Genomic DNA, 26,417 nt, shown 5'->3' on the forward strand with positions numbered 1-26,417 from the left:
GCTGTGATGATTTATCTCACTGTGTTATGTACTTGCAGAGTGATGCTTCCATTTTCTTTAGAGTAACAAGGGACTAAAGACTAATAAGGGACAACAAAATGCATTTTATATTCTAATGCTTTGAACTCAAACTGCCTGGGCACTACTCTCATTTTTACTTAGTGTTACTGCAACAAAAACAATTACTTTAGTACAAGGCCACCATACCAGCAGAAAGCCCACTATGAAGTCTGCAACACTGTTAGCTATAAAGAGAGATGTCAAAATACTAAACTCATAATTATCTATAGTGCTGCAGTTTCTGAAGTTAGCAACAATTCTATATACTCTTTAGACACATGACCATCAAAATGCTCTTGAACTGAATACAGGTTGAAGTTTCCTAAGACATCACTGAAAGAAAAAGCTTGAAGAACAAGCATTTTTGAATGCAAAATCAAAAACATTTCAGATGTAAATGTCGTAATGTCACACATATGAGTGTTACTTACACAATGACCAATCTATGGCAAGCAGAAGGAAAAAAGACAAAAAAGATAAGAAAAAACATTATACATACCAAGGTGAACTGTGTTTGATATCTTAACATAAAACCATTTCACTTATGCTTTAGGTTAATTCAATAAGGGAATTGTTACACCTAATTGTTTTATGGAACACATTTACTCTAATACTTCAGGGCACAGAGGTGGCCTATGTAAAATGCAGTCAGTTCTACTCTATCATGCATGCAAAACAGAAATACAAGAAAGTGCACATTGCCATACCTCTCAACTTCTGAGCACAAGAAATCTGGACCAAGCCTAAAATAATTGGGTGACAAAGGCCCAAGAATAGGGACAGATTTTAACTATTGCTCTTATAAACTTAGGAATTTGCTAAAATAAATGGTTTTGTGTTAGCATATATTTTATGAAGGATGTGAAGTCTGAAACTGAAATGCGTGTTTCTATTTAGTGACTTCAATCCTCAGAGATTTGCCAGAAGACCACAAACTTTATGAGGAACAAACCAAAAATATGAGGCAAAAATCTGGACATTCAGCATAAATCTAGACAGTTGAGAGGTATGCACATTGCAACTCAAGATTATGGTCTATGATTGAATCACTTGTCTTACTTTACCCAGTCCATCTATATATGATGATAATTTCATAATATGGCTACGTACCACACTCACTTGCCATGCCAAGATGAACGCTTTCATAGTTCAATACATGTATTTAAAAGTTATGTAGAGCACTTACACTAAAAATTCACATTCACAGTTTCCTACATGCACTGATAAAAATGCACTTCATATTTACAATAAAAATACCTTTTTCTGTGAACTTAGGCTTTTTAAGTGATATAAGTGAAGGATTTCTCACTGAACTGCACTCATTTTGAAAGTGTACCATACACAGTTTGTATGAAATATTGCATTACTTTACTTGGGAATTTATCCCACTGACATTTCATCTTGCTTTACATTGCATTTCAGACTTTTTCTCAGGAAAATTGCCACTCCACAATATTACCAGACTGACTTCTTTCTTAAGAAGGGCAGCCATAAAACAAATCTTTAAAGGACCCACAGCATATACAACACTGCTACACAGACGGAATAGTTTTCCTGAAGCACCATGTAGACAGCTCCCCATTACTAAGTATCTTCTGAGTTACCAAAACAGTTTAGGCTGTAATATAAGGAAACCTGGCACCAAACACTTAAAGGGAGTGAATGGGAAGAAACCCTGCACCCGGCAAACGCTTTCTTATAAAAAAATTTTAACTTATGCAATGTATACAGAGAAAAAAGTGATTACTGTGCATTTAAATGTTGGCAAAACACTAAAAAGAAAAAAAAAAACAAGACGCTCTGTCCAGAGATTCTGAAAATAAGCAGTAATACGGATTATTCACATTCTGAATGAACGGAAGGAGGAAGATATAAACTGAAGTAGTGAAAAAGTGAAAAAATGTCATCTTCTGGGGACACACACAAAACATACTGGGAAGGAGACAACTTGATGGAAAAAATGTGTATGTATGGCTGACTCCATCAGCTCATTTTGGGGGTGGAAAAGAAATTAAAACTAGTAACCGTCAGTGCCAAATATTGGTCTGCACTGAAACGGTTAAAGATGCATCATCATTAAACTAAGAAGGTCTGGGGTTATTAGCAAGCAGAAGCTTAGAATGATCCTTCAGTACATTCAAAATGTTACATTACTTAAGATTGATGGGTGGCAGGCAATACATTTTTCCTGTCTTAAACCAATTATTCACATTGCTACATAAGAGAATTAACTCTGCTCCCAAGCAAAGCTAGGCATTGAAAAATGCTTTATTTTACTGACCATGCATCTTTAACCAGTGGTGCTGCAGTTTAACTGAAATAAGTCTGATCAACAACTTCCACACTGAATAATGATAGGAGGGAAAAACAACCAAAACAAATTTAAATGAGTCTTAGAGGTGTTAGACCCCCACCCCACAATGTGGGGAGCAAAAGTTGTTTCAGCAACATTTCTTCAATCTGTTGTCATTTGTTGCAAAAATTGTCATTATTCTACACATTCCTGGTCAGCTTTAGTACAAGCCAATACTGAGCATTGTTAAATGTTTGTTAGATATTTCTCCACTCTTCACTGTCATTAGACCACTGCTTGTAGGACACCATACTGGATTGCTGCCAATGACAATTAACTTATGTAATAAACTAGACGAGAAAACTTCAGTTTTGCAGGATTATGAAGGATACAAAGATCAATGGGGTGCAAAAGCATGGCTGGGCATGGCTCTGGTGAGGTGTGGTGGAGGCCAGAGCTCATCAAAAGAAAGATGTCAGGGTGATGGATGTCAAATAAAAGAAGGCATGACTGTTCTGATGGCACAGGCCCACTGTCTGATAGCTCCTCACTCAAGCTCATTCTACTTTTGGTGAACTGTTGCCTCGTGCACCTCTAAATTCTATATGCATAGAACCTAGGGAAGGTCCCTTCATGAAGGGAGACCCGCCTGGCAAAGTGTCACACCAGCGGGCTCCAGGGTTTGGGAAGATGGGAGGAAGAATGAGGTCAGCAGTGGCTGCCAAAAAGAAAAAAAAATACCAAAAATTAAATAAGGATTGTTACACTGACAGGCTGCAGCTTGGAATTGGATGACATGATGGTAAGGAGGTGAATACATATTCCACTTGTCCAAGAGCTAAGATGGAAGGGCAGCACAATAAAAGTCTATTACTCAAGAGCAGGACAGACTAGGAATATTTTGATAATTGTGGTGAGAGAATCTTTTGAAGACGGTGAGTGATATTAACAGAATCAGTAATAGACCCATGGTAATTATACTCAAGTGCAAAGATAAGACGGTCTAAATATTCTTAGCTTATGCCCCAGAGCTGGGCTGTGATAGCAAATAAAAGATAGCATTCAGGCAGCTGCTGGTCCTCCTAAATAAAGTAAAACAACATGAGTTGGTGCTGATAATGGTGACCTGAACACTCATATTGGAACACAGAGAGAAAGGATATGAAAACTGCCTTGGTCACATGGGGGGAGCAATAGAAATAAAGAAGGAAAGGATATTATAGACTTTTCTGTCAAGGAAATGGCTTAATGGTGACCAACACAAGGGTCACCAAAAAGACATCACAAGATCACATACAAGAGTGGCCATCATGCAATTCAGGAATAATTCCTTCCAGTAAAGGATAGGCAGTAGGGTAAAATCATCCCTAGTGAAACAGTTGGAGCCCAGAATAAACCATTGGTGGCCACAATCAGCTACAAGTAGTGGTCAGTGTAGGTTCTAAGGTCAACGGTCAAAGACTAAACAGAAGACCTGGACATTGACTGCAGTAAAGGCACAGGAGTTTAAAGAAATGCTAAGGGCGCTAACACCTCAAGAAGATGATGAAATAGGCAGAGCTGAAGAAGAATGGCAGTGTCTCAAAACAGCACGTGTAAAGACTACACAACAGATACGTGGCCAAGTCAGGTATAGAAATAAGGCACATAATGTTAGCTGGTGGTGGTCTGCAGCAGACCAGGAAGTTATCAAAAGAAAGGAGGAGTGCAGGAATAAGCGGGAAATGAAAAAGGTGGACCAGGCTAAGAAGAAATACTGGTCGTCTACCAAAGAGGCTAAGATGCCATGACAAAGAGCACGGTATCAGGTAAACTTTACCAACATCTGGAAAGTGATTCAACAGATGGTATAAAGAAACTCTGTCAAACACAATGCACTGGTTCATAGGTAATTACTAGGATTCAGGTCTGGGGGAACTATTGAGTTGTCTAGCTCAAATTTCCAGTTGCCCCGAAGAACCGTCTGGTTAAGTGACTTATTTAAAGGCACACAGTAGACAAGTAAGGGCCAAGGGTATTAAACAATGTATCATAGGAAGTAAAGCTCACAGCCTTAACCCTCTGCACCCCCTGTCAAACAAATATTTTACCAGCCCATAAGCAGACCCTGTACCTTCCACTTCCCAAGCCAAGTTAATGACACAAATATAACGAAGACATTAATAAGGGATGTCAGCAATGATTTGCTCACCAGTCCACAGAATGTCAAAGACAAATGGAAGGATTACTTCAAGAAACTTCTGAATGAAGAAAAAAAAAGAGAAAATAAACTTCCCCATATACAGCCTACAAAAAGAGAGAAAAAAGAATCCACCCTAGAAGAGCACTAAGTAAAATAATGTCAGGGAAATCAGAAGGCTCAGATAATGTTACGGCAGATATGATCAAGATGTTGGGTGTATTGAGAGAAAATGGCTCCTTGGGATACTCAAGGTATAGACAAAAGGACACATACCACATGATCTGAGAGTAAGCATTTTACTGCCAGTATAGAAAGAACAAAGAGGACATTCAGAACTGTGGGCAGCACAGAGGTGTCATATTCTTGTCACACTGCATGAAAATGCTGGAAAAGATGACCGATGAATGAAAATGGACAGCAACAGAAAAGACAGGAGTTAAGCGGTTTGAATTAGGATGAAGTACAACTAATCCAAAGTTTGCAGTGACATAAGATACTACTTAAAGTTGGAGATGAGGAACAAGTCCAACTGGGAATTCCTAGACTTAGAAAACCATATGACAAACTCTCAAAAAAGCTACATTAGGCAGTCCTGTAGTGGTTCCAAGCCCCAGAAACATTGGTAGAATTAGTGCAGGCTATGTACAAGGATCCAACATCACAAGGAAATACAGTTTGGACTCTCAGATGAGTTTCCAGTAGGAGTGGGCTTCCATCAGGGTTCTACTCTGAGCCCACATATCTTCATAATGGTAATGGACTACATTAGCAAAAAGCACAAATTGAGCAGAACTGCTGTATGCAAAGAATGTGGCACTGCAAGCAGACTTTAAATAGGAACTTAAACAGATGATACAGGACTGGAATGCCACTAAATACAGACAATATACTGGCTGAAAATGGGGGAAATCAGAAGAAGCTGCAAACTGAGCTGGAAGTGAAAATCGTTGAACTGGTTTCAGCTTCAAGTATCTTAAAGGTGTAGTTGGGGAGAAAGGAAGTCTGAATGAGTTAAGAAGGTGCTGCAGACAATCTGCACAAAGTGTCAGTCGGGAAGGATGTGACAGAAAAATGTCAAAGAAGCTGAAAAGTATAGTGGATAGAACATTGATGAGACCAGTGCTTCTGTATGACTCAGAAACCTGGGCATAGAAGGTGCAGCAGTTGAAGAAGCTTGAGGTAATGGAGATGAATTGTTTGAGATGTTTAGTAGGATGCACACTTCGGGATAAATGAAGAAATGATGCCATCAGAGCGATATCAAAGTAGCCTCAGTTACACAGAAGGTCAAGCAGAACAGATTACAGTGGGTAAGCCACATGTGCAAGAAAGCAAAAGATGACTTGGGAGAGATGGAAGGCAAGAGGAAATAAGTGCATCTAGTCAAAAGATGGCTGGACTGCATTAGAGAACACCTGCAGCAGTTGGTCATGTGAAAGATGGTAGGAGAGAGGTTCTGAATCAAAACAGATGTTGGCACTTGACACAACATCGCAACCCCATATAAAAACAGAATGAAAAGAGAACTGTTGTCGATGACGAGCATTACTTAACAGACCAACAACAATGGAATCAGACAACTTGACTGAACTAAAAAAATATGTAGCAGCTTAGGCATTTTTAAAAAATTAAACAACAGTCACCATTTAAAAATGACATCAGGTATTAAGTTGTGATGTTTAGAAGAGTTGAAGACATGCAGAGTAGCCACTTTTTCCCCAACATCCAACCAGACATACACAAACATATATGAGCATGCATACACACAAAAATACAATGAAAAGCTATGTGGAAAAACTGCAAAAACATGTACCTGTTTTTTTTTTGTTAAGACAGCAAAAAAGTAAAATATATGTAAAATAATGTACAGTAAGTGTAACAGACTTTCATAAAAAAAAAACAATAGAGCTCCTGTCAGAAAGAAATACACAGACTCACATTTGCAGGGCTTAATTAAATACCACCTGTTACTGAAATGTATCTTACTTAGCATGGAACTTTCTAGCAAGTAAAGCAAGTCTGTTGTAAAAAATTATATTAGGATTTGAATGTTGCAGGAAGTAAGGAGTAAAGTAAGAAGGACTTCTTGGCAAAAGGAACTACATTAACACCACATCACTTTATGATGTCTTACTTCAAGATTCAAGTACAGGCCAACACTAAGGGACTCTGACTAACAAAGTACGCAGATGACTGCAAACTGGGAGCCATTACTGAATCCCCAAATGATGTGGATATTCTACAAAAGGGCCTTACAGAAACAGATGCTTGGTGCCAGAGCCATGGGCTCAAGTTCAATGCCAAGTCCCAGACATCTCTAATGCGCAGGTGAAAGCTGCTCTCTCTCAAGCTAAAAACACAGCATCAATGGGACCGGATGGTGTCCCCGGCTGTGTGCTACACGAACTCAACTTAAACTAAACCGCATATATAAGGCAGCTGTTTAATCTTAGCCTTACAGTGGATATACGGCCAAGGCCGGCGTCGGCGCGTGAACTCAACTCGGGTCCCACTCACCTCTACGGACTCTACGGACTACATCCCCATAAGCTTAAACAAGCCTGCTATGGCTGCTGGAGAGGAGGATAAGACCACTCACTCAAACAAGGACATGGGGACTGGTGCACACCCGACCCAGTTTGCACTTGTGTTTGGCTTTGCTGTTTTGAACCCCGTCGACTTCTCTTGAACAGTCACCAAAGCCATTGATGAGGGTAAGGCAGTCCCATAGCCTACCTTGACCTTGCAAAAGCTTTCAACACAACCCAATATATTATACATATAAGAACTTTTATGCAATGTATGTAAACATGTCAACAGTATGGTGGGCAAACTGGCTAAAGACAAGAACAGACAGTTAGGATTTGAGGCGCCATGTCAGACTCCAGCGGTAGGTCACGTGTCTGGCCCCAGGCTCAGTCAGTCCTCAGCCCCTGTTCTTCTTATCTACGCTTCTGATGCAGGCAGTACAGGCAACGACATCTACTTCAGAAGTACAGGCAACTGCAAAGTCTCTTGACCGTGGGATGGCAGATCGTAGGGTTTACCCGGATCATCTCTGTGTCACTGCTGACAGACCTAAGTGTATAGTTATCCCCTTTGGGAAAAACCATGTACCAGTGAATTACCACATAGGTGGCAATACGCTAAATGCCAAATGCGTGATAAGAGACTTAGGAACACAGGTGGACAGTGGTCTCACCTTCGATAACCACATCACCACAACAGTCAGGAAATCCTTCTATGTGGCACACCTCATCACTAAGGGTTTTTCATCCAGAAAAAAGGTAGTCATTAAAATAATCAGAGGCCTAAAGCAGATGCCCTATGCTGACCGACTAAAAAACTCCAGCTATACTCTGTCGCATATTGTCTATTCAGAGGCAGTCTCTGCTTAACATACAAGGCCATGTCAAACTCAGAGCTGTTGGACATGCTACACAAAGAAATCCAAATCCATCAGAGCCACACGCTCCAGGGACCTAAACCTTGTCATCACAATGAACAAAACATGCTGGAGGGATAGGTTCCTGACCCACAGACTCCCCAAACTCTGGAATAGACTGCCCATATATGTCAAACAGAACGCCTCCTTGACCCTCTTCAAAAGGAACCTTGACGATTGGGTGGGAGATACGAAATTTACCCCAGGGATCATGTCAGTTGCCTTGCTAGACAGACGTCCAGGAAAGTAAATATTGTGGGAAGAAATAGCCAGGAATTGTTACGGCTAGGCTTGTATAGCTCTAGGGCCAATAGCCTAGTACCAACCTATGAACATCATATGTCAGACGTCAAGTAAAAGCGGTCTCTCCTTTAGAAAGTTCAACAGCAGTTTAGTCAACAGTAGCTACTACTCTCTGTGGACTGTTTGCGTCTCTCAGTCAAGTTCATTTCCATTTATTTTGCCCATTTTTATTCTGCAATTTATGGTCAGTGGTAAAGAGATTTTAAGTAGCCCTTCAGTTAATGATAGTGTTAGAACAACCTAGTTGTCAAGAGCTTTTTTTGGTGTTCAGATTGTTCGTTTTTCATTTTGTCTGCCAAGTGTATATTTATTTGTATATCTAAAATTTAAAACTGTATTATCTGATTTCTTTTAACAGACTTACATTATTTACTTTCACAATCTTGTGACTGGCTTTTTTTATTAACATATTTAAGGGTAACTACACTAAGCATATGAATTTTCACTGCAGGCAGCTGCCTTTGAAAAACTGGTATTTGTTTTTGGGAGAGAGAGAAAAGCTGCTTAACTACAGGTACCATAAATTATGATATTATACAGATTTCATTCTAAGACTGTACAGCATTTTCCCTTTGGTGTACCAGCCTGGTCCGACTGCCATATAGGCAGGAAGGAGCTGTGTCACTGAAAGGTATTACTAGTCTATAATGAAAATTAATATGGGTGCATGCTTGCCCTTTGCTGTTCATCTGTACAGAGTGGATTCTAGCTCTGTATGGCTGGTGGTGTTAATAGATCAAGGTTCATTTGCTGTATATTCTAAGGGACAGTCACCTCACACACAATTTTTATTATCTAGTTACTACCCAACACGTAACCAACCAAAACAGAGAGAGAACATATGATATTCACTTTGATATAACAATACAACCATGGAAAATTATAATTCAACACATTATAAAAACTGGGTAAACAACATTAGTAAAAAAGACAGTAAGTAAATAACTGACAGAGGCTCATAAAATGTGTAATATTGGCCAAGACAATACAATCCAACATGATCATCACAAAGTTAAATCCCAAAATAAGTATGCTCAAAGAGTATACACACACACACACACACACACACACACACACACACACACACGTGTGCATGTAAAGGGGAAAGTAACATCTGCAGGGAAATTGTAATTAGGGAAATTAAATAGTAATATTGGAACAATACCTGGACATTACAGATTTGAGTACCTCACACAAATATTATTTTGCTAAGTGGTGCAGATCAAAAGATTACACCTCTTGTCTGTGATATATTAACTGATAGTAGTGATGAGGATATTGTAAACTGGACTTTGGTGCGCTCTTGCACCTTAAGGTAAATCAAGAGAAGTACACTCTGGACAGTTCAGCAACATGTAAGTGGTATAAGTCCTTAAACAGTATAAATCAAAGGGACTCCCACTTGTTGGTATGACCAAGGGACAGTCGATAATCACTTTCTATACAGCTGAAGTTGAGTCCACTGAACCTATAAATAGCCTGGCAGAGGCTGTTATGAAGCAAAAAGACAACACACCATCTCCTCAGATGATCTCAAAATGCAGCTTAGACTGCAGAACCTGCAGCTAGGGACTGGAGGTGACATGCCTCAAAGAAGTCAGCATCGTGAAACAGCTTGAGATGCAAAATGAATAAGAGCAGAATGGCAGAAGTTGCATAATGACAATCAGTGTTGGCATGAAAAAAAAAGCTTAATCTTCATTAGATGCACATGAGCAGCAGAGGTGAAAACCAAGGTTTGGATGCAAAGGTCAGTACTAAACTGTTTCCTCAGTATAAAGAAGGGACTATGAGAATTTTATTCAGACACTTCACATATGTGTAATCAGCTCTAAATAAACTACTGTCAATAGGTGACATTTTCTATCACTCTGCTCATAGGTAAGCCATGGAATGTTATCAGTGAATGATCGTCTTGGTAAAATCAAATATGTTATTTGTGAATGCTTTAGGTTAACTCAAGTAGCTCAAAGGAACTAAGAGGAAAATGCTTCGAGATCACAGAAGAAAGGCAGAGAACAGTACCTCTGACTTCACTGCAGAATTAAGCACTTATTTTAATTAGTGGCTGAACAGACGTCAAATTACCATTTTTGAACGTCTGGAGATTTGGAAGTTCCTATGGTAAGTGACCATCTGCAAAGTGAAAGGTTAAGTTTTTCTGAGGATACAAGACTGTGGATGAGGATGACAGACCAGGAAAGTACCCTGGCTGAACAGGTGGGCAGAATGGGTGATCTCTATGCATGTTTGTTGTATAACCAGATAAATACATACATGTATCAGCACAGTTGTAGTAGCAGGGATACTGGATCATCTGATACAGTGGATGGATCACAGGGACAGTGTGTTCCGTCTCCTATGCTTATTCTTCATCATAGAATGGAAAAGTCTGTACCAGGATATGTCTGCTGCAGCATTACTGGATGGACAATGCTGTCCTACATCAGTGACAGGACAAAAGAACTGACACCTGTATGAAAAGCTAAATGATGAAAAAGTAGGAAAACAGCCTGCCTGAGCCATGGCTCTATCCACAAAATATTATAAGATTTGGAAATCTCCTCTTGAAAGGTAATAAAGCATGTATATACTGCCGTTAGGTATGAGCTGTTCAGTAATGTTGTATATATCTTTAATAAAGCCAGGGTGTGTAACACGTGACATTATGAACTAGAAAGGGGTGGGACTTGTATCTGACTTAAGTTTTTCCTCTGGTGAAATGTCACTCGGTAGCTTATTTAGAGCCAAGTGCAAAGGGTAAAAAAATGTCAATTGTTTCTGTGATAGTGGCAAGAATGACAGCTCATATTTCACTCTTCTTTAACTGGCAAAGGATACTAGAAAGATTTAAATGTATCACTTCACTCAGTTTGCAACACATCTTGTATGACCTCAAGTAGAAATGAAACAACTGGATTAAGTGAATTGCATCAGGGAGAATGTAGCTTTCTGGTACCGAAACATATTCAAATGAAGTCAAGCAGCTGACTGCCAAGCTAAGGCAAGATAGCAACAATCTCCTTGCTATATGTAAAGCTGTAGATACTGCAACTTTACCAACACTTAACATGTAAATCAACAGACATGCCAACCTATACAAACTATAAATGGCACACTACTAGGCTAAAAGTTCTTATAAGAGTCTTTCATAACATTCCTTTAAACATAGCTTGACAATACTATTTAGTCCTTCACTTGTCCAGGATTACTCCACAGCTTCTGATATGAAAATAGTTTCTCTCCAAATATGCCAGTAATGAATATGCTATGCTCACTGATGTTAGCATACCTTTGTCAGAATATCCAAGTGAGTTTTTTGTTATTTATCAGAAAATCCCAAATGATTGTTCTTGGAAAACTGGCCTTACAAATTCATGTCACTGATCACCAATTCAGGAACAGATGGGCTGCATATCAGTCAGTATGACTGAGCAAGAATACAAATGTAAACAACACTATACTTTTTAGGTACTAGTAAGATGTATGCTTTACACCTTGCTAATCCAATACATCAGCTTATAATGCAGAGGAAGCCAACACATAAGTACTTACAATTAATCAGTAATGCAGCTCGGAGATAAGCACCACATGAAAGATCACGACAAAACTTTTTTTCGTTCAGTTTCTGACCTTATACACCCCTTCTTAGCTAGCTGAACCACTTCCTAAGCCACATAGGTAATTTTCACTGTTATTTATTGCTGGTCAAATTAGTGCAGCATGCCTTAAATAATGGAATAATCACAAGAGTAAATCTAGACTATACCTGGGAAGGAATACAAACTTGAAATGGGCCTGCCGAGGGTAAAAAGTAAAAATACACTGCTTTATACTAGCTGGGAAGAAGCAACTTTTTTTCCCTGTATGTTATGTCATCTGTTAGGGCTACTACATGGCAGTATACTAATATACACACACACACACACACACACACATACACAGTGGATATAAAAAGTGTACACACCCCTGTTAAAATGCCAGGTTTTTGTGATATAAAAAAAAATGAGACCACAATAAATCATTTCAAAACTTTTCCCACCTTTAATGTGACCTATAACCTGTACATTTCAATTGAAAAACAAATATCTGTTAGGGGAAAAATAAACAATAAAAACATACAATAAGCTGGTTGTATAAGTGTGCACACCCTTAAACTAACACTTTGTTGAAGCACTTTTGATGTAATTGCAGCATTCAGTATTCTTGAGTAGGAGTCTATCAGCAAGGCATACCTAGACTTGGCAATATTTGCCCACTCTTCTTTGCAAAAGCGCTCCAAATCTGTCAGATTGCGAGGGCATCTCTTGTGCACAACCCTCTTCAGGTCACCCCACAGATTTTCTATTGGATTTAGGTCTGGGCTCTGGCTGAGCCATTCCAAAACTTTAATTTTCTTCTGGTGAAGCCATTCTTTTGTTGATTTGAATGTATGCCTGGGGTCATTGTTATGTTGAAAGGTGAAATTCCTCTTCATCTTCAGCTTTCTAGCAGATGCCTAAAGGTTTTGGGCCAAAAGTGACTGGTACTTGGAACTGTTCATAATTCCCTCCACCTTGACCAAAGCCCTAGTTCCAGATGAAGAAAAGCAACCCCAAAGCATGATACTGCCACCAACATGCTTCACTGTGGGGATAGTGTTCTTTTGGTGATGTGAAGCGTTGTTTTTGCGTCAAATGTACCTTTTGGAACTGTGGCCAGAAAGTTAAACATTGGTCTCATCAGACCATAACACATTTTCCCACATATTTTCGGGAGACTTAATGTATTGTTTTGCACATTTTAGCCAGGCCTGGAAGTTTTTCGGTGTAAGAAAAGGCTTCCGTCTTGCAAACCTACCTCATAGTCCAGACATATGGAGAATACGGGAGATTGTTGTCACATGTAGTACACAACCAGTATGTGCCAGAAATTCCGGCAGCTCCTTCAGTATTGCTGTAGGTCTCTTGGCCGCCTCCCTGACCAGTTTTCGTCTCGTCTTTTCATCAATTTTGGGGGGACGTCCAGTTCTTTGCAACGTCAATGTTGTCCCATATTTTCTCCACTTTTTGATGACTGTCTTCACTATGTCCATGGTAGATCCAATGCTGTGGAAAGTTTTTTGTACCCTTCTTCTGACTGATACCTTTCAACAATGAGATCCCTTTGATGCTTTATTGAACCATGACTTTTGCTATAGCAGGAAAATCATACTAGAACTTTATTTGGGGTTATCAGAGTCGCTTGAATTGATGGCAGGTGTCTAGTCAAAAAGAACGAATGCTGTAAATCAAAAGGTGCTTCAACAAAGTATTAGTTTAAGGGTGTGCACACTTATGCAACCAACTTATTGTACATTTTTTTATTGTTTATATTTTTTCCCCTAACAAATTTTTCAATTGAATTGTACAGGTTATAGGTCACATTGCAGATGGGAAAAGTTTTAAAATGATTTATTGTGGTCTCATTTTTTTTAAATCACAAAGAACTAGCATTTTAACAGGGGTGTGTACACTTTTTATAGCCACCGTGTGTGTGTGTATGTGTGTGTGTGTATATATATATATATATATATATATATATTGGAAAGAGGATGTTTCAGGCCAGATACTACAACCCTGCTGCACATACCTCAACTTTCCAGATTTTTACCTCATATTTTTGGCCAGTTCCTCAGAAAACATACAAGTTTTTTTCTGGCAAATCACCGCAATGATCTGAGGACTGAAGTCACTATATAATGCCATACATTTGAGTTTTAGACTTCATATCCTTCAGAAAATGCATGCTAACACAAATTCTGTAATTCTACCTACTTTCTGTTTATAAGAGCAATATTTAAAATCAGTCCCTATCTTTGCACCTCTGCCCCCCCCCCCCCCCATTATGTTGGGCTTTGTCCAGATTTCTTGTGCTAAGAGGTTGAGAGGTATGCTGCTACTCCATTCCTGCAGTCATTCAGTTAATGTGACACAGATGTATTACTCTATCTTTTAGAGAAATATGCATGTTGGGATGCAGATATGCCCCTCCCCAGCCAGCTCAATCACCAAAGTAACATTCAAACCAAGACAATTGGAGTCTCAGCTGTGTCATTTCTGCAATAAAGAACAAGATTCTTATATATGTGAGGCACAAAATGGCAACAAGAAAATCATTTATCATGCAGGCGAGGTCTAACAGCTGCAAAATCAAGGGCTTTGTTGTACTTAATGACTTAATCATGAAAGCTAGCAGCATTGACTAGAGTGACACAGAAGAGATCATGGCTGAGATTTCACTGCATAAAAATAAAAATATTGGCTAGTTATCCGTCTAAACAACATGTTATTTCACTCATTTTGGTAGCTGATAAAGAAATGCATACTGAACATACCTGTCCACAGGTGTTATAATGGGGTCCCTATTAAATTGCCGAATGTTTCAAAGTTCGAATGTCATATGGCCGACAGTATATGATCGAACTTTGAAAAGTTCGAAGGTGAAAGGCAATGGCCCCATACGCGCAGAATGGGAAAATTTCCATTTCTGCACTGAAGTGCGGTCTCAGAGTTGGTATATTTAAGTAGGGGGGTGCAGGGGGGGGGGCTTGGGCTCAGGGCGTTAAGGTAATATTTTTTTAACCTTTTTATTATATATTTGAGGTTTCAAGTTTCGCTCACATGTTGTCGAACATATGAGGTTCAAAATTTTGAAGCTTCGAATATATAATATAGACCCGTTATAATGGCCTATTTATTTGCAAGCAGTTCTCCATATGTCACTATGATTCAGACTATAGAACTGATTCTGTTGTATACTTGCATACAAGAACATGGAAACAGAGGCCGACATCAACAAAAACAGGTTGACATTAAATTATCACACTGTGAAAGACATTTATTTCATTTACAAAATTAAATAAAAACAGTTTAGCAACTTCATCAGAACTGATGTTCCTTAGAAACCACTTCTTTATATAACCAAAGTCTTAAAATGACAGTGCAGAACAGCATAAAAGGTATTCTAAATGTTGTTTGTCTTTCGGCTTTTCCTGGTAAGGGGTCGCCACAGCGGAACTCCGGTCCGCTAATGATTGGCAGTAGATTTTTACAAAATGCCGAGGTGCCAGCTCGACGCCCAACCTTCAACGAAGGCACGCCCATTTAATCGAACAGGAGAACCTCTTGCTGTGAGGTAACAACGCTACTGTAAAAGGTATTCTAAATACATGGTTTAATATAAACCAAATAGGAATGTCTCTGCTAAACCCTAATATTCTATGTATAAAAATATATTCACAGTAATTTCAAAATGGCAACACAAAAATGTATGAAAATATATAAAATATAAAACATAAAATGCATTCATATAGAAGATTTTATATATGTATATAAAATCAATGAAGACATCCTAGGTGGCTTATAATAAATATAAATAATATATCTTATTAAATAAATATAAGCAAGATGAATCCATTTTTTTATAAAATGTTATCCTCCCATGAAATAAAATTAAAAAAATGAAAACATCTAGCATTATTAATAGATAAAAAAATTGGTTGATCAATCACCTGCAGTTTTAGTGCCTTAAATCTTAAAGCAGGAAGGACAGATACATTGTCATTTAATCCAGGGGGTTTCATAGCCTCTAACCTAAGTTGCCATAGTAACTCTTTAAACTCTAACCTTATCTCCCATTCTTCAACTCTTGGATTATTAGCAACCTTATGCAATATTCCAAACCTCTAACCCTTAAAATCAGCACTGGTTGGTACTCCTGCACTTACAATACTGGTGATGCGCAAGTTATTTTTGCTGACGGACACTGTTTCCAGGTTCTTGGTTGCTGTTGAGTGGCACAAGTGCTTGGGATGGATTCCAGACAAAGCTCAAGTGAAGTGGATAACACCACCGTGGATTTACAGCAACTGGTTTCCGATACTGATAAAATGTAAGGCAAACTGACCTGACTTTTGGATTTGCTTACTTCACAAGGAGCTAAATGTTCTCAAGGTCTTGTTTGCAAAATATCCACTGGTGGAGAATGCTATTCTAATTATGCTTTTCCTGGTACACACAGCTAGGATATGTTTTCAGATGCTGGAAGCAGGGATTTTTTCATAAATAATAATAAGTATGTTTGTTCAGTGGATTTAGGCTTTCCTGAAGGCAAACATTCAGGTAATGTTAATAAGAATCCTATACCTAGTAAAACTGATGTACATATAATATCTGCTATAAGAATACATTTTATATATTTCATACATTTTTGCGTTGTCATTTTGAAATTACTGTCAATATATTTCTATACATAAGATATTAGGGTTTAATAGAGACATTCCTTTAGGTTTATACTAAATCTATTGTATTCAGAAAGCTTTTTATGTTATTCTGCACTGTTATTTTAAGACTTTGGTTATATCACAAAGTGGTTTCTAAGGATAGTCAGTTCTGATTAAGTTCAGGTTCACAGAACCAAAGCGTTAAACTGTTTTTATTTATTTTTTTACCTGAAATAGATGCCTTTCATAGCGTCATAAGCTAATTATAAACATTCAAAGTATCTAGTCCAAAGTTGAACAGCAAAACCACCGAGGCAAAGGACAGCGTGCATAAATAAAAAAAAAGTCAGTCTCCCCAGATCATGAAAGATTTATTCAGGCTTCTTCAGACTTTATAAAATCACATAGAATCAAACTCTTTAAAACAACCATCTTAGTATCTGATTGGTTACATAATCATCAAAATTCATCAAGTTCTGACTAATACAATCTAAAACAATGCATCATTACATTGCCTGACATAAAACTGAATAGAACATCTTAAAAATGCGTTTAAAGTAAAATACTGTGATAACAATCTCAAGAATAAAGTAAACACACTCATAAAATGGTGTGATATATAATCAAACAACGATCCTCTGAACCTTGAATGACCCAGACGATCCAATGTGATATAAAACATGTCAGTATCAATTCCTTAGTCCTTTAAATCATATAGTCTTAATTAGAATATATAACACTACTATTTGTATGCATTTACCATCATGTAGTGTAATAAAACCCAAATATGCAATTCTTACAAACTGTTTGACTGTCAACAGCTGGTGAGTTCACATTACAACCAAAGGCGATATAACAAAACAAATTCATTATGACTTAGTCACAAATCCCTTGAACATTTAACATTATAGGCATGTACTAAAACAAGTCCCAACAATGCATTGGGAAGGATAGATTAAATAATACACACTAAAAATATATAAAGCTCCAGTAAACATATGGACTCGGCTGAGTGTTCAGATATCTAGCTCTGTCCATAAAGAATAGGGTTCTATATTTATCACATGACAGCTAAGTCCTAGATGGACATAATCATTTTGGTGTATCTGACCTAAACCTAATGATCCACCTGGACTCACATTCAAGGGTCCTATTTATGATATCTCCTCCCCTAATGCCTAGAGTTAATGCCTGTATAACACAAAAACAAAACTGGTGGCTACTCCCTACCTGCTTGATATGTCTAGATAGTGCATTAGTATCTGAACCTATTCTAATCTGATACATGTGCTCTCTGATACGTTCTTTTAACATCCTGTTGGTCTTCCCTACATAGTAGCTTGAACAGGCCTTACATACAGCGAGATAGACTATGTTCCTAGATTCACAGTTGGTGTTAGTATAGAATAAATACTGCCGTTTTGTGATAGGATGTACAAACTCAGTGGAATCACTGATATATCTACACTGATTGCATTTCCCACAAATTTTTGTATTAATGTGTAATGTATTCCTCTGATCAAAACCTAAGTTCATTCTAGGTTTGCATAACAGTCTTTTTAAGTTTGGGTGATTCTTATAGACTACCCTTGGTTTTGGACCTACTAGGTTCTGTATCTGATGGTCCGACATTAAAATGCTCCAATGTTTGTCTAGAGTGTTGACAAAATCCTTGCTGTTCCTACTGTAAAAAGTAATAGGTTTCACTACGTTATCATCCAACCTATCTATTTGAATACATTCCCCTTGATCCATAAAATAGGGTCTGGCTCTTTCCATTCTCATACCACCAGCCTCTTTCATAATATTGCTTATATCCTTGGACTCATAACCTCTCTCTATAAATTTGTTCATTAAATCTATACATTCTAATTGATGTCGTTCGTCACTGGGATTCAAACGTGATGCTCTCATGAACTGGCCTTTTAAAATATTATTGAACACATATGCTGGATGCATACTTTGTCTGTGAAGCAGGCTATTCCTATGACAAGCTTTTCTATGTATTGTTGTGTTAAGGAGCCCATTTTCCATTCTAAAAATTTCAACATCTAAGTAAGAGATGTTAGACTTAGATGTATTTGCAGTAAACTTAATAAAGTCAGTGGAAGAATTTAACATTAGTATAAATCTATCCAAAGTTTCTTCATCTCCCATCCATAGAAAGAAAAGATCATCGACAAAACGTCGATATATTCTCACATATCTCTGGTACAATTCATTATTGCACATAAACTTGTCTTCCCAGGCTGACATATATTGGCACAAGAAGTGCCCATAGCTTATCATTAAACACAAAAATGTTGTTTGTAAGGACCAATTCCAGAAACAAAGTCAATAATTCCACTTTACTATTAGAAAAATGTGTATTCGTTTTTAAATAATCACAAATATAAGACAGACCTAAATCATTAGGTATTACTGTAAATAAGCTGACTACATCAAGCGTTACCAAGATAAATTGTTCATCATTTTTCAGGTCCTTAGTACATGCATATAAATCTAACAAGAACTGTTTTATCTACTAATGGTCTGAGAATGCTATCTAGATATATTGATAGTGGTTCAGTAGCCCATCCTGATACATGGTATCACAGGGTTAAAATACTGAAAACCAAATTGGTGTCCTCTAGCATAGATTTCATCTTAGTATTATAGACCACCTTTGTCTGCTGGTCTAATTGTCAGGTCCCTATCATCCTTTAGTTCCTTCAAAGCTCTTCTTTGTTGGTAATTCAGATTATATTTATATCTGTACTTATTCGTTTTGTCATTTCGTGTCTGTGTATATATATCATTCTCAACAACATTACCAAATACCTCTAAGGTAGAACTCAATTGTGGGGTATAGGTACTAGTTTGTCTGAATTGGAGGAATAAAACCTAAGCCTTTATTCAAAACTTGTTCTTCATGGATCGTTAGGGTCCTACTAGACAGATTAACTACTAATGATGGTGGGTCCTTGTTGTTCCTCCATTGACACCACTTCTTTTTTTTGTGCTTGCGCTTGCAGACCTCTTTCTCCCAAAAAATCTTCTAATATAGGAAAGGTACTTCACTTGCTTTCACTTGGTTGGTGGTTTTATTTTATTTGTGTTTTTTTTTTTTTGAAGGTCTAATGAATATGTATTGTATAGTCTATTCCTCTCCAAATCCCTCTACCTCTATCTATCTATCTAACACATCCCCATCTCCCATGGATAGTAGAATCAAATCTTTATAATGCTGTAATTCTGAGGTTCAATTTCAATACGGAGATGATGTTACCTCATTCAGGTTAGAACCAAAGGTTCCATAACTGCTATAGCTGCCTTATTCACTGGCCTGTGTTTACCTTGGCATGTTACTATATTATAGACCAGTATTATTCCTATCACTAGCCTAATCTTATGTCTTTTTTGATCCAGTTGACGCTTTCTTAAAATGATATCATCCAAAACTTTTTCTAATCTCAGTACATATATTTAACTAAAAAATTATCATACAACTCTTTACATTTGAAAGTCTATGAGTAGCCGCATATAACTGTAACTCAATTCTTCTGGAACTGAGTTACCAACGTAGGCATTTTAAAAAAAAGCCCACGAGGTACTATCTTCTTGCTTATACAGGTTTGTACCTGGAGTTTCTTTAGCTTGGTGAATACTTTTCAACTCTGAATAGTCCTTCCATGCACTAGCCGCCTTGTAAATGTCTTCTCATGGTCGACACACACCGTCTGGTACAAAATTCAGCCAGATCATGCACGTAGTCCAACTGGCTATAAAACGTATAAAAAACACAGTTGTACTGATCATGCAAAAACCCAAAGCACTTTCAAAAATATGTTTAAAGTAAAATAAAGTTGTAAAGATCATGCTCAATTCTTACGCTCTGATGTACAACTTGCAAAAAGAGCATAACCACAAAGGTACAAAGCAAAACAAACACATAAAATGGTGTGGATATATAATCTTATGTCGGCTGCTAATAGAGCAATAGCCATTAGGAATCAATGCTATGGTATTAATTGGACACACATCCTAGAGGTAAAACAAATTGGCAGTAGCAGTGTGTATAACTTCACACCCGATACAATTTTACCATCATGTAGTGTAATAAAACCCAAATATGCAATTCTTACAACTGTTGTGACTGTCTGTCAGCAGTAAGTATCAGTTATACATAGGGCGGGCGGCAGAAAATCTTAAAAAACAAATTGATTTCAACCAAAGGCCAAATGCATATGCGAACACAAAACATATTCATTATGACTTAGTCACAAATCTTGTTATAACAAAAAACATCATGCATATAAAAGCATCAAACAACAGTCAAGTCCATAGTGGGAAATCAAAAAAAAATAAATATTCTTGGTTTGAATACAAGGTGATTCGAATGAACAGTTAGGCGCAATGGTGGAGCAGAAACCGCTAACTCTATCTGTTCCACCCTCACCTTTGACACAACATCGCAAACTATCTAGATACACCATCCCTCAAGAAGTCCCAACAATGCATTGGGAAGGATAGATTAAGAGTGGTGGACTTTAGAAAAAATTCCCCACACGCTAATAATAATACACACTAAAAATATATAAAGCTCCAGTAAACAGGGGCACTCACACCACATAGTGTATATGGACTCGGCTGAGTGTTCAGATATCTAGCTCTGTCCATAAAGAATAGGGTTCTATATTTATCACATGACAGCTAAGTCCTAGATGTAAGGCCCTAGTGCATAGTTAATTCATGTATTATCTGGACATAATCATTTGGCTCTACACCTCCTCCTATTCTTTAGGAAGGGTTTGATTTGCACCTTATCGTTTAGGCCTGGTGGTGTATCTGACCTAAATATCTCCTCCCCTAATGCCTAGAAATGCCTGCCTAATACAAAAAACAAAACTGGTGGCTACCCCTACCTGCTTTGATATGTCTAGATTAGTATCTAGTATTATTCTAATCTCTAAATCTGATACATGCTGACTCTCTTTTTTCTTTTAACAACATCCTGTTGGTCTTCCCATAGTAGCTTGACAGGCAGGACATACATGCAGATTTTGTGATAGGATGTACAAAACTCAGTGGAATCAAAACCTAAGTTCATTCTAGGTTTGCATAACAGTCTTTTTAAGTTTGGGTGATTCTTATAGACTACCCTTGGTTTTGGACCTACTAGGTTCTGTATCTGATGGTCCGACATTAACATGCTCAATGTTTTGTCTAGGTGTTGACAAAAATCCTGCTGTTATTGATGTGGATTAGTCACTGGGATTCAGCGTGATGCTCTCATGAACTGGCCTTTTAAAATATTATTGAACACATATGCTGGATGCATACTTTGTCTGTGAGCAGGCTATTATTCGAATCACCTTGTATTCAAACTAGAACTGTAAGTTTTGTTTTAGTACATGCCTATAATGTTAAATGTTCAAGGGAATATTCCCCTTTTTTTGATTTCCATATTGGTCTTGTACTTGTGTTGTTGTTTGCTTTGCATGATGTGGGTTTTTGTATAACAAGATTTGTGACTAAAGTCATATGAATTTGTTTTGTTAGCATATATCGCCTTTGGTTGTAATGTGAACTCCTGTTTAGATATTGTTGCGGCGCCCTATATTGTATAACTGATACTTACTTGCTGTTGACACAACAGCAGTTTGTAAAATTGCATATTTTATTTTTAATACACTACATGATGGTAAGAAACATGAACATTATATTGTTATATATTCTTGAAAATTAGACTATACATTTAAAGGACTAAAGAATTGATGCTAAACATATTTATATCAGCATCTTGACCATTGTATTATCTAGTTGGCACTCCTGCACTTATGACATTGGTGGTGTGTTCCTGTGTCTTGCATACAACCCAAGACGCATTGGAAGCACTCTAATTACAATAAAAGCCTAGACCCTGTTTCTTTTCATCAGTCTCCTGGAAAAAAATGAAATTGGTTAAGCTCACATGAAATCCTCCACATTGGGGTCTGAATGAGAGATGAAATCAGCAAGAAAAGGACAGCAGATTTGCTCAAACTGAATTTATCCTCTTGTCTGGGTAAGTACCCTCACATGGTAGACCCTTTTATTGCAAAATCTGACCAAGACAACACTGATGTATGGACTGTATTTTATATATCATGGAGAAAGATAGGTCAAAATTAAAGAAGACAGGATGCATAGTTCTCTGGACAAAAAAAATGGCCACTCTTGCTGTAGACATTGCACCCAGGACTGGGAAAAAGGCACCGTAGAATCCTCAGGACATGTAATTATTTCTACTTAAGTTTAGGTCAGGCTCAAGGGGAGGGTGCCCCTTGTTGCAGAAGGAAGTAGTTATTTAAAAAAAAAAAAAAAAAAAGACAGGCCAAGCAGGAAGCACAGAGAGAATAGTGTCAACTGCTGAGGATAACGACGACATTATGCGTTGTTACTATTACACAAGTCGTCGCAGAATATCCAGACGAGGATATGTAACAAGAATAAGAGAAAAATACTTGCACAAGAAAAACTATCAAAATCTACAAATAAAAATGTAAGCTCCTTAATGCAAGAAATCAAGGAAATAAACATTATGTAGCTGAAGAAATATAAAGAACAAAAGCAAATGTTCTTAAAGGTATAAAAATAAATATGGATGGAACAACAGTGGCTCCAAAGATATCTGAAGAAAAATATAGGTAAAGGCAGGTGGATATAGGCAAATTTCACAAAACAAAAAATAAGATCACAAACAGAGAATATTAGAAAAGTTTAGAGAGGCAGAAATTATTCAAATAGAATCTGAAATCTGCAAAGTGAAGGGTTTTGTGTAGAAACTCCAACACAGGCAGTGTCTCAACATGATAAAACAAGTGGTTCCCCAGATAAAGGAAGAGAAGGTGGAGCAGGATGCATACAGAGAGGATAAATGCCATGGGGAGATATTTTAGAGTCTGCTGTAACAGACTTGCATTAAAGTCCAGCTGAAGAGCAGAGCAAGAGAAACAACAGTAAACAGTGGCAACTCTGGTGCATGTAATGTTGCAGCATGATGGGTCAATGGGTTCCCCCTCTTGTTTAATTTCTCCAAATCTTTTGCGTTTCTAATATCATGATGGGAATGGACCCCATTCCTATGTCAAAGTATGATTAAAGTTTATGAAATTAGTATTATTTCACTCTCTGATGTCAGCTGAAAGTGTTCTTTGCAGCACTCGGAATTGTGCCCAGTAATGACTTCTTCTGCAATAACATGTATTGGTAGTATATTTAAGTATGATTGCAGTATCTTTTATAAGACCTGTTGCTCCTACTACTATTGGATCTGGGTATCTTTCTTCCACATTGCTCGTTTCTGCTTGCAAATCCTGATATTTTATGACTATGTTTCTCTCTCTGCGCAGGACACTGTAGTTACTGGGTGTGGCGATTTCAATGATCAATGCTACTTTTGTCTTCCTTTCTTGGACTACTATATCCAGTTTTCTAGCATCTGTCTTTTGAACTGTTGGCAATGGATGACCCCATGTGATGTAGACTTAATCATTTTCTATGATGCTTTGTGGCTCATGTTTCCAGTGTTTTTCAGCCACTTCAATACCATAATGTTTGCACAATCCACAGTGCAACAGTCGCACCACATTATTATACCTTTCAGTATAAGTCCTCCTGCCATTAGTATGTCGCAACCAGAAATGAGGTGTGCAACTGTTTCCAATTTGGTTTTACAAAACCTTCATTTGCCTGTTTCTCCCACATGTTCAATGGACTTTGTAAAGCAATGTGTACATAAGCCCACTATCTTGTGCTGCCAATATTAACCTTTCATCTCTTGGTTTGAATTTGTCTCTCCTTAACCATTCCTGCATTTGTTTCTGATCGACATAATGTTCTTCCAGAAGTTTTCTATACTTGCAACTATATTTATGCATTTTCCACATTTCTTGCCTTCTCATCTGGTCCTTCACCTTATATTCTTTCTTTTGCTTTTTGGCACATTCAGTTGCTGCCTGAATTTCATCTACTTCTGGTTTGATTTCCATTCTTGCTTGGCACAGATATGCTTCTGCTAAATTAAGCAGAGAAGTCATCTTAGATTTATTCTCCTCATGTTTCAAAACTTTCACTACATTTGGGTCTTGTGAGGTCAGCACTAGCAGATATGTGTGGAGTCCCAGCATTACAGATCCATACATGTAATCAATTTCAGGAGGCCCATCCCTCCTTCAGAATGGGGAATATATAATCTTGGTATGCACTAATTTTTATAGATCATTTGGTGAGCATGAAATATCCTCCTTGTTTTCCTATCTAATCTATCCAACACAATTTGGAGCCAGTCAGTCGCTCAAAAACCGTAAGTTAGGACAGAAAGAGCAAATTGGTTTATAGCTTGGATTTTGTTCCTAGATGTCAGTGCTGTTTTCAGGATTAATTTAAGTCTCCTCATGTATTCCTTACAAGTTTTATTGCATTTGTTAATTTTTTATTATTGATCCTTCACAATTCCCAAATATTTATACATTCCTCCTTGCTCAAGTTCTTTTACATCACATTCTTGTCCCAAACTGATGTTTTCCTGGTGTGGTTTTCTTGCTTTAAACGTTGCTTTTGCACATTTATCTAAACCAAATGACATTCTTATATTACCTGAAAAAGTGTTGACAACTTGCAGATGTGCTTTTAGTTCCACATCTGAAAGCACAACTGCAAGTTGTCAAAGAGAAGATGAGAAGTCTTTAGACTTGATTGTTGTTTTCTAGGAGCCAGATTATCGCCATGACCTAACCTGTTAAGTAGACAGCTTAATGGGTTAAGGGCAAGGCAGAATAGCAGCGGTGACAGTCACCTTGGAATACCCCCTTTGAATTTTTATCCCTGGGATAATAATTTGTCTTTTATCATGGCTTAATTGCAAAGTGGTCTGCCACTGTTTCATGGTCACTGTAATGTAGTCGATCAGTGTAGGGTGTATCTTATACATTTTAAGCACTCTTATCCATGAATGTGGGATACTATCAAATGCTTTTTTGTAGTCAATCCATGCCATACTTAGAGTCTTCCCCTTTTTACAGTTCTCCACTACGACTAACAACAAATGATCCTTTGTTCCATATGACTTTTTTATTGCTCTTCTGTTCTACTGCCATAATTGAGTTTTCTTCTAAATGACTATAAACTCGTCGGCATCAATTCCAGTGTATAGTTTATACATCATCGGAAGGCAGGTTATTGGTCTATATCTTTTAGGGTAGCTTGCAGGTTCACTCTTAGCTGGAGCATTGTTCTTCCTGTTGATAGCTAGGTTGGTGTCTGTTCGGGGTGTACATATAAATAGTTCTTAACTCTTTGTGCAAAGATGTTAATACTTTTAGCCAAAAATTAGGCACTGCATCTGGGCCTGGGGTTTTCCAATTAGAGGCCTTTCTTAACTTTGTTTCAATCTCTCTGGCTGTTACATCATTCCATTTCATATCCTGTACCTTCAAAATTCTTATTCTTTCTTTAACTTCTTTTATCCATTTAACATCTCTTATGTTCCACAAGATCTTCATAGACACTTCTCCAAAATGCATCTATTACTTATTTTTTTGGTCTTTCAATTCCTTTTACCTAGTTTCCAAATTCTCTATAAAACTTTTTTGGGTCATTCATAAATTGCTTATTTTGTACTTTTCCTTTATATGTATCTTCGTATCTTCTAAGGTTTTCTGCTTGTGCTGAAATTCTTACTTTATTTGCGATAGTGCTTGATATATCCTGATCTATTCTAATATTGCGCATTGCTTTTATCACATCTATTTTTCTTAGCATTTTTGCTGATCTATTCCCTCTTCTATAGTCTAACAGTGATACTTCTCTATAGTTGCTTTATAGTTTTCTCTATTTGACATTTCCATGATGGTGCTTGATTTCTCCCCTT

The 26,417-nt window shown here is 37.6% G+C and overlaps 1 protein-coding gene across 5 annotated transcripts in view; it reads right to left on the minus strand.

Moving 5' to 3' along the window:
* The window catches only part of CARMIL1 (capping protein regulator and myosin 1 linker 1), a 4,434,936-nt gene that overhangs the window by 1,476,926 nt on the left and 2,931,593 nt on the right, over positions 1 to 26,417 (minus strand). For 3 of the 5 annotated variants that reach the window (XM_044067077.1, XM_044067073.1, XM_044067075.1), the window contains exon 18: positions 492 to 503. The exons of the other annotated variants lie outside the window; for them this stretch is intronic. In XM_044067077.1, the coding sequence (XP_043923012.1) occupies positions 492 to 503 (12 nt within the window). The remainder of the gene's footprint in view (positions 1 to 491; positions 504 to 26,417) is intronic. 5 annotated transcript variants of the gene reach the window in all.

The sequence above is a fragment of the Protopterus annectens genome, chromosome 3.part1, assembly GCF_019279795.1.
Source record: "Protopterus annectens isolate FY-2018-M chromosome 3.part1, PAN1.0, whole genome shotgun sequence".
Classification (NCBI taxonomy): domain Eukaryota; kingdom Metazoa; phylum Chordata; order Ceratodontiformes; family Protopteridae; genus Protopterus; species Protopterus annectens.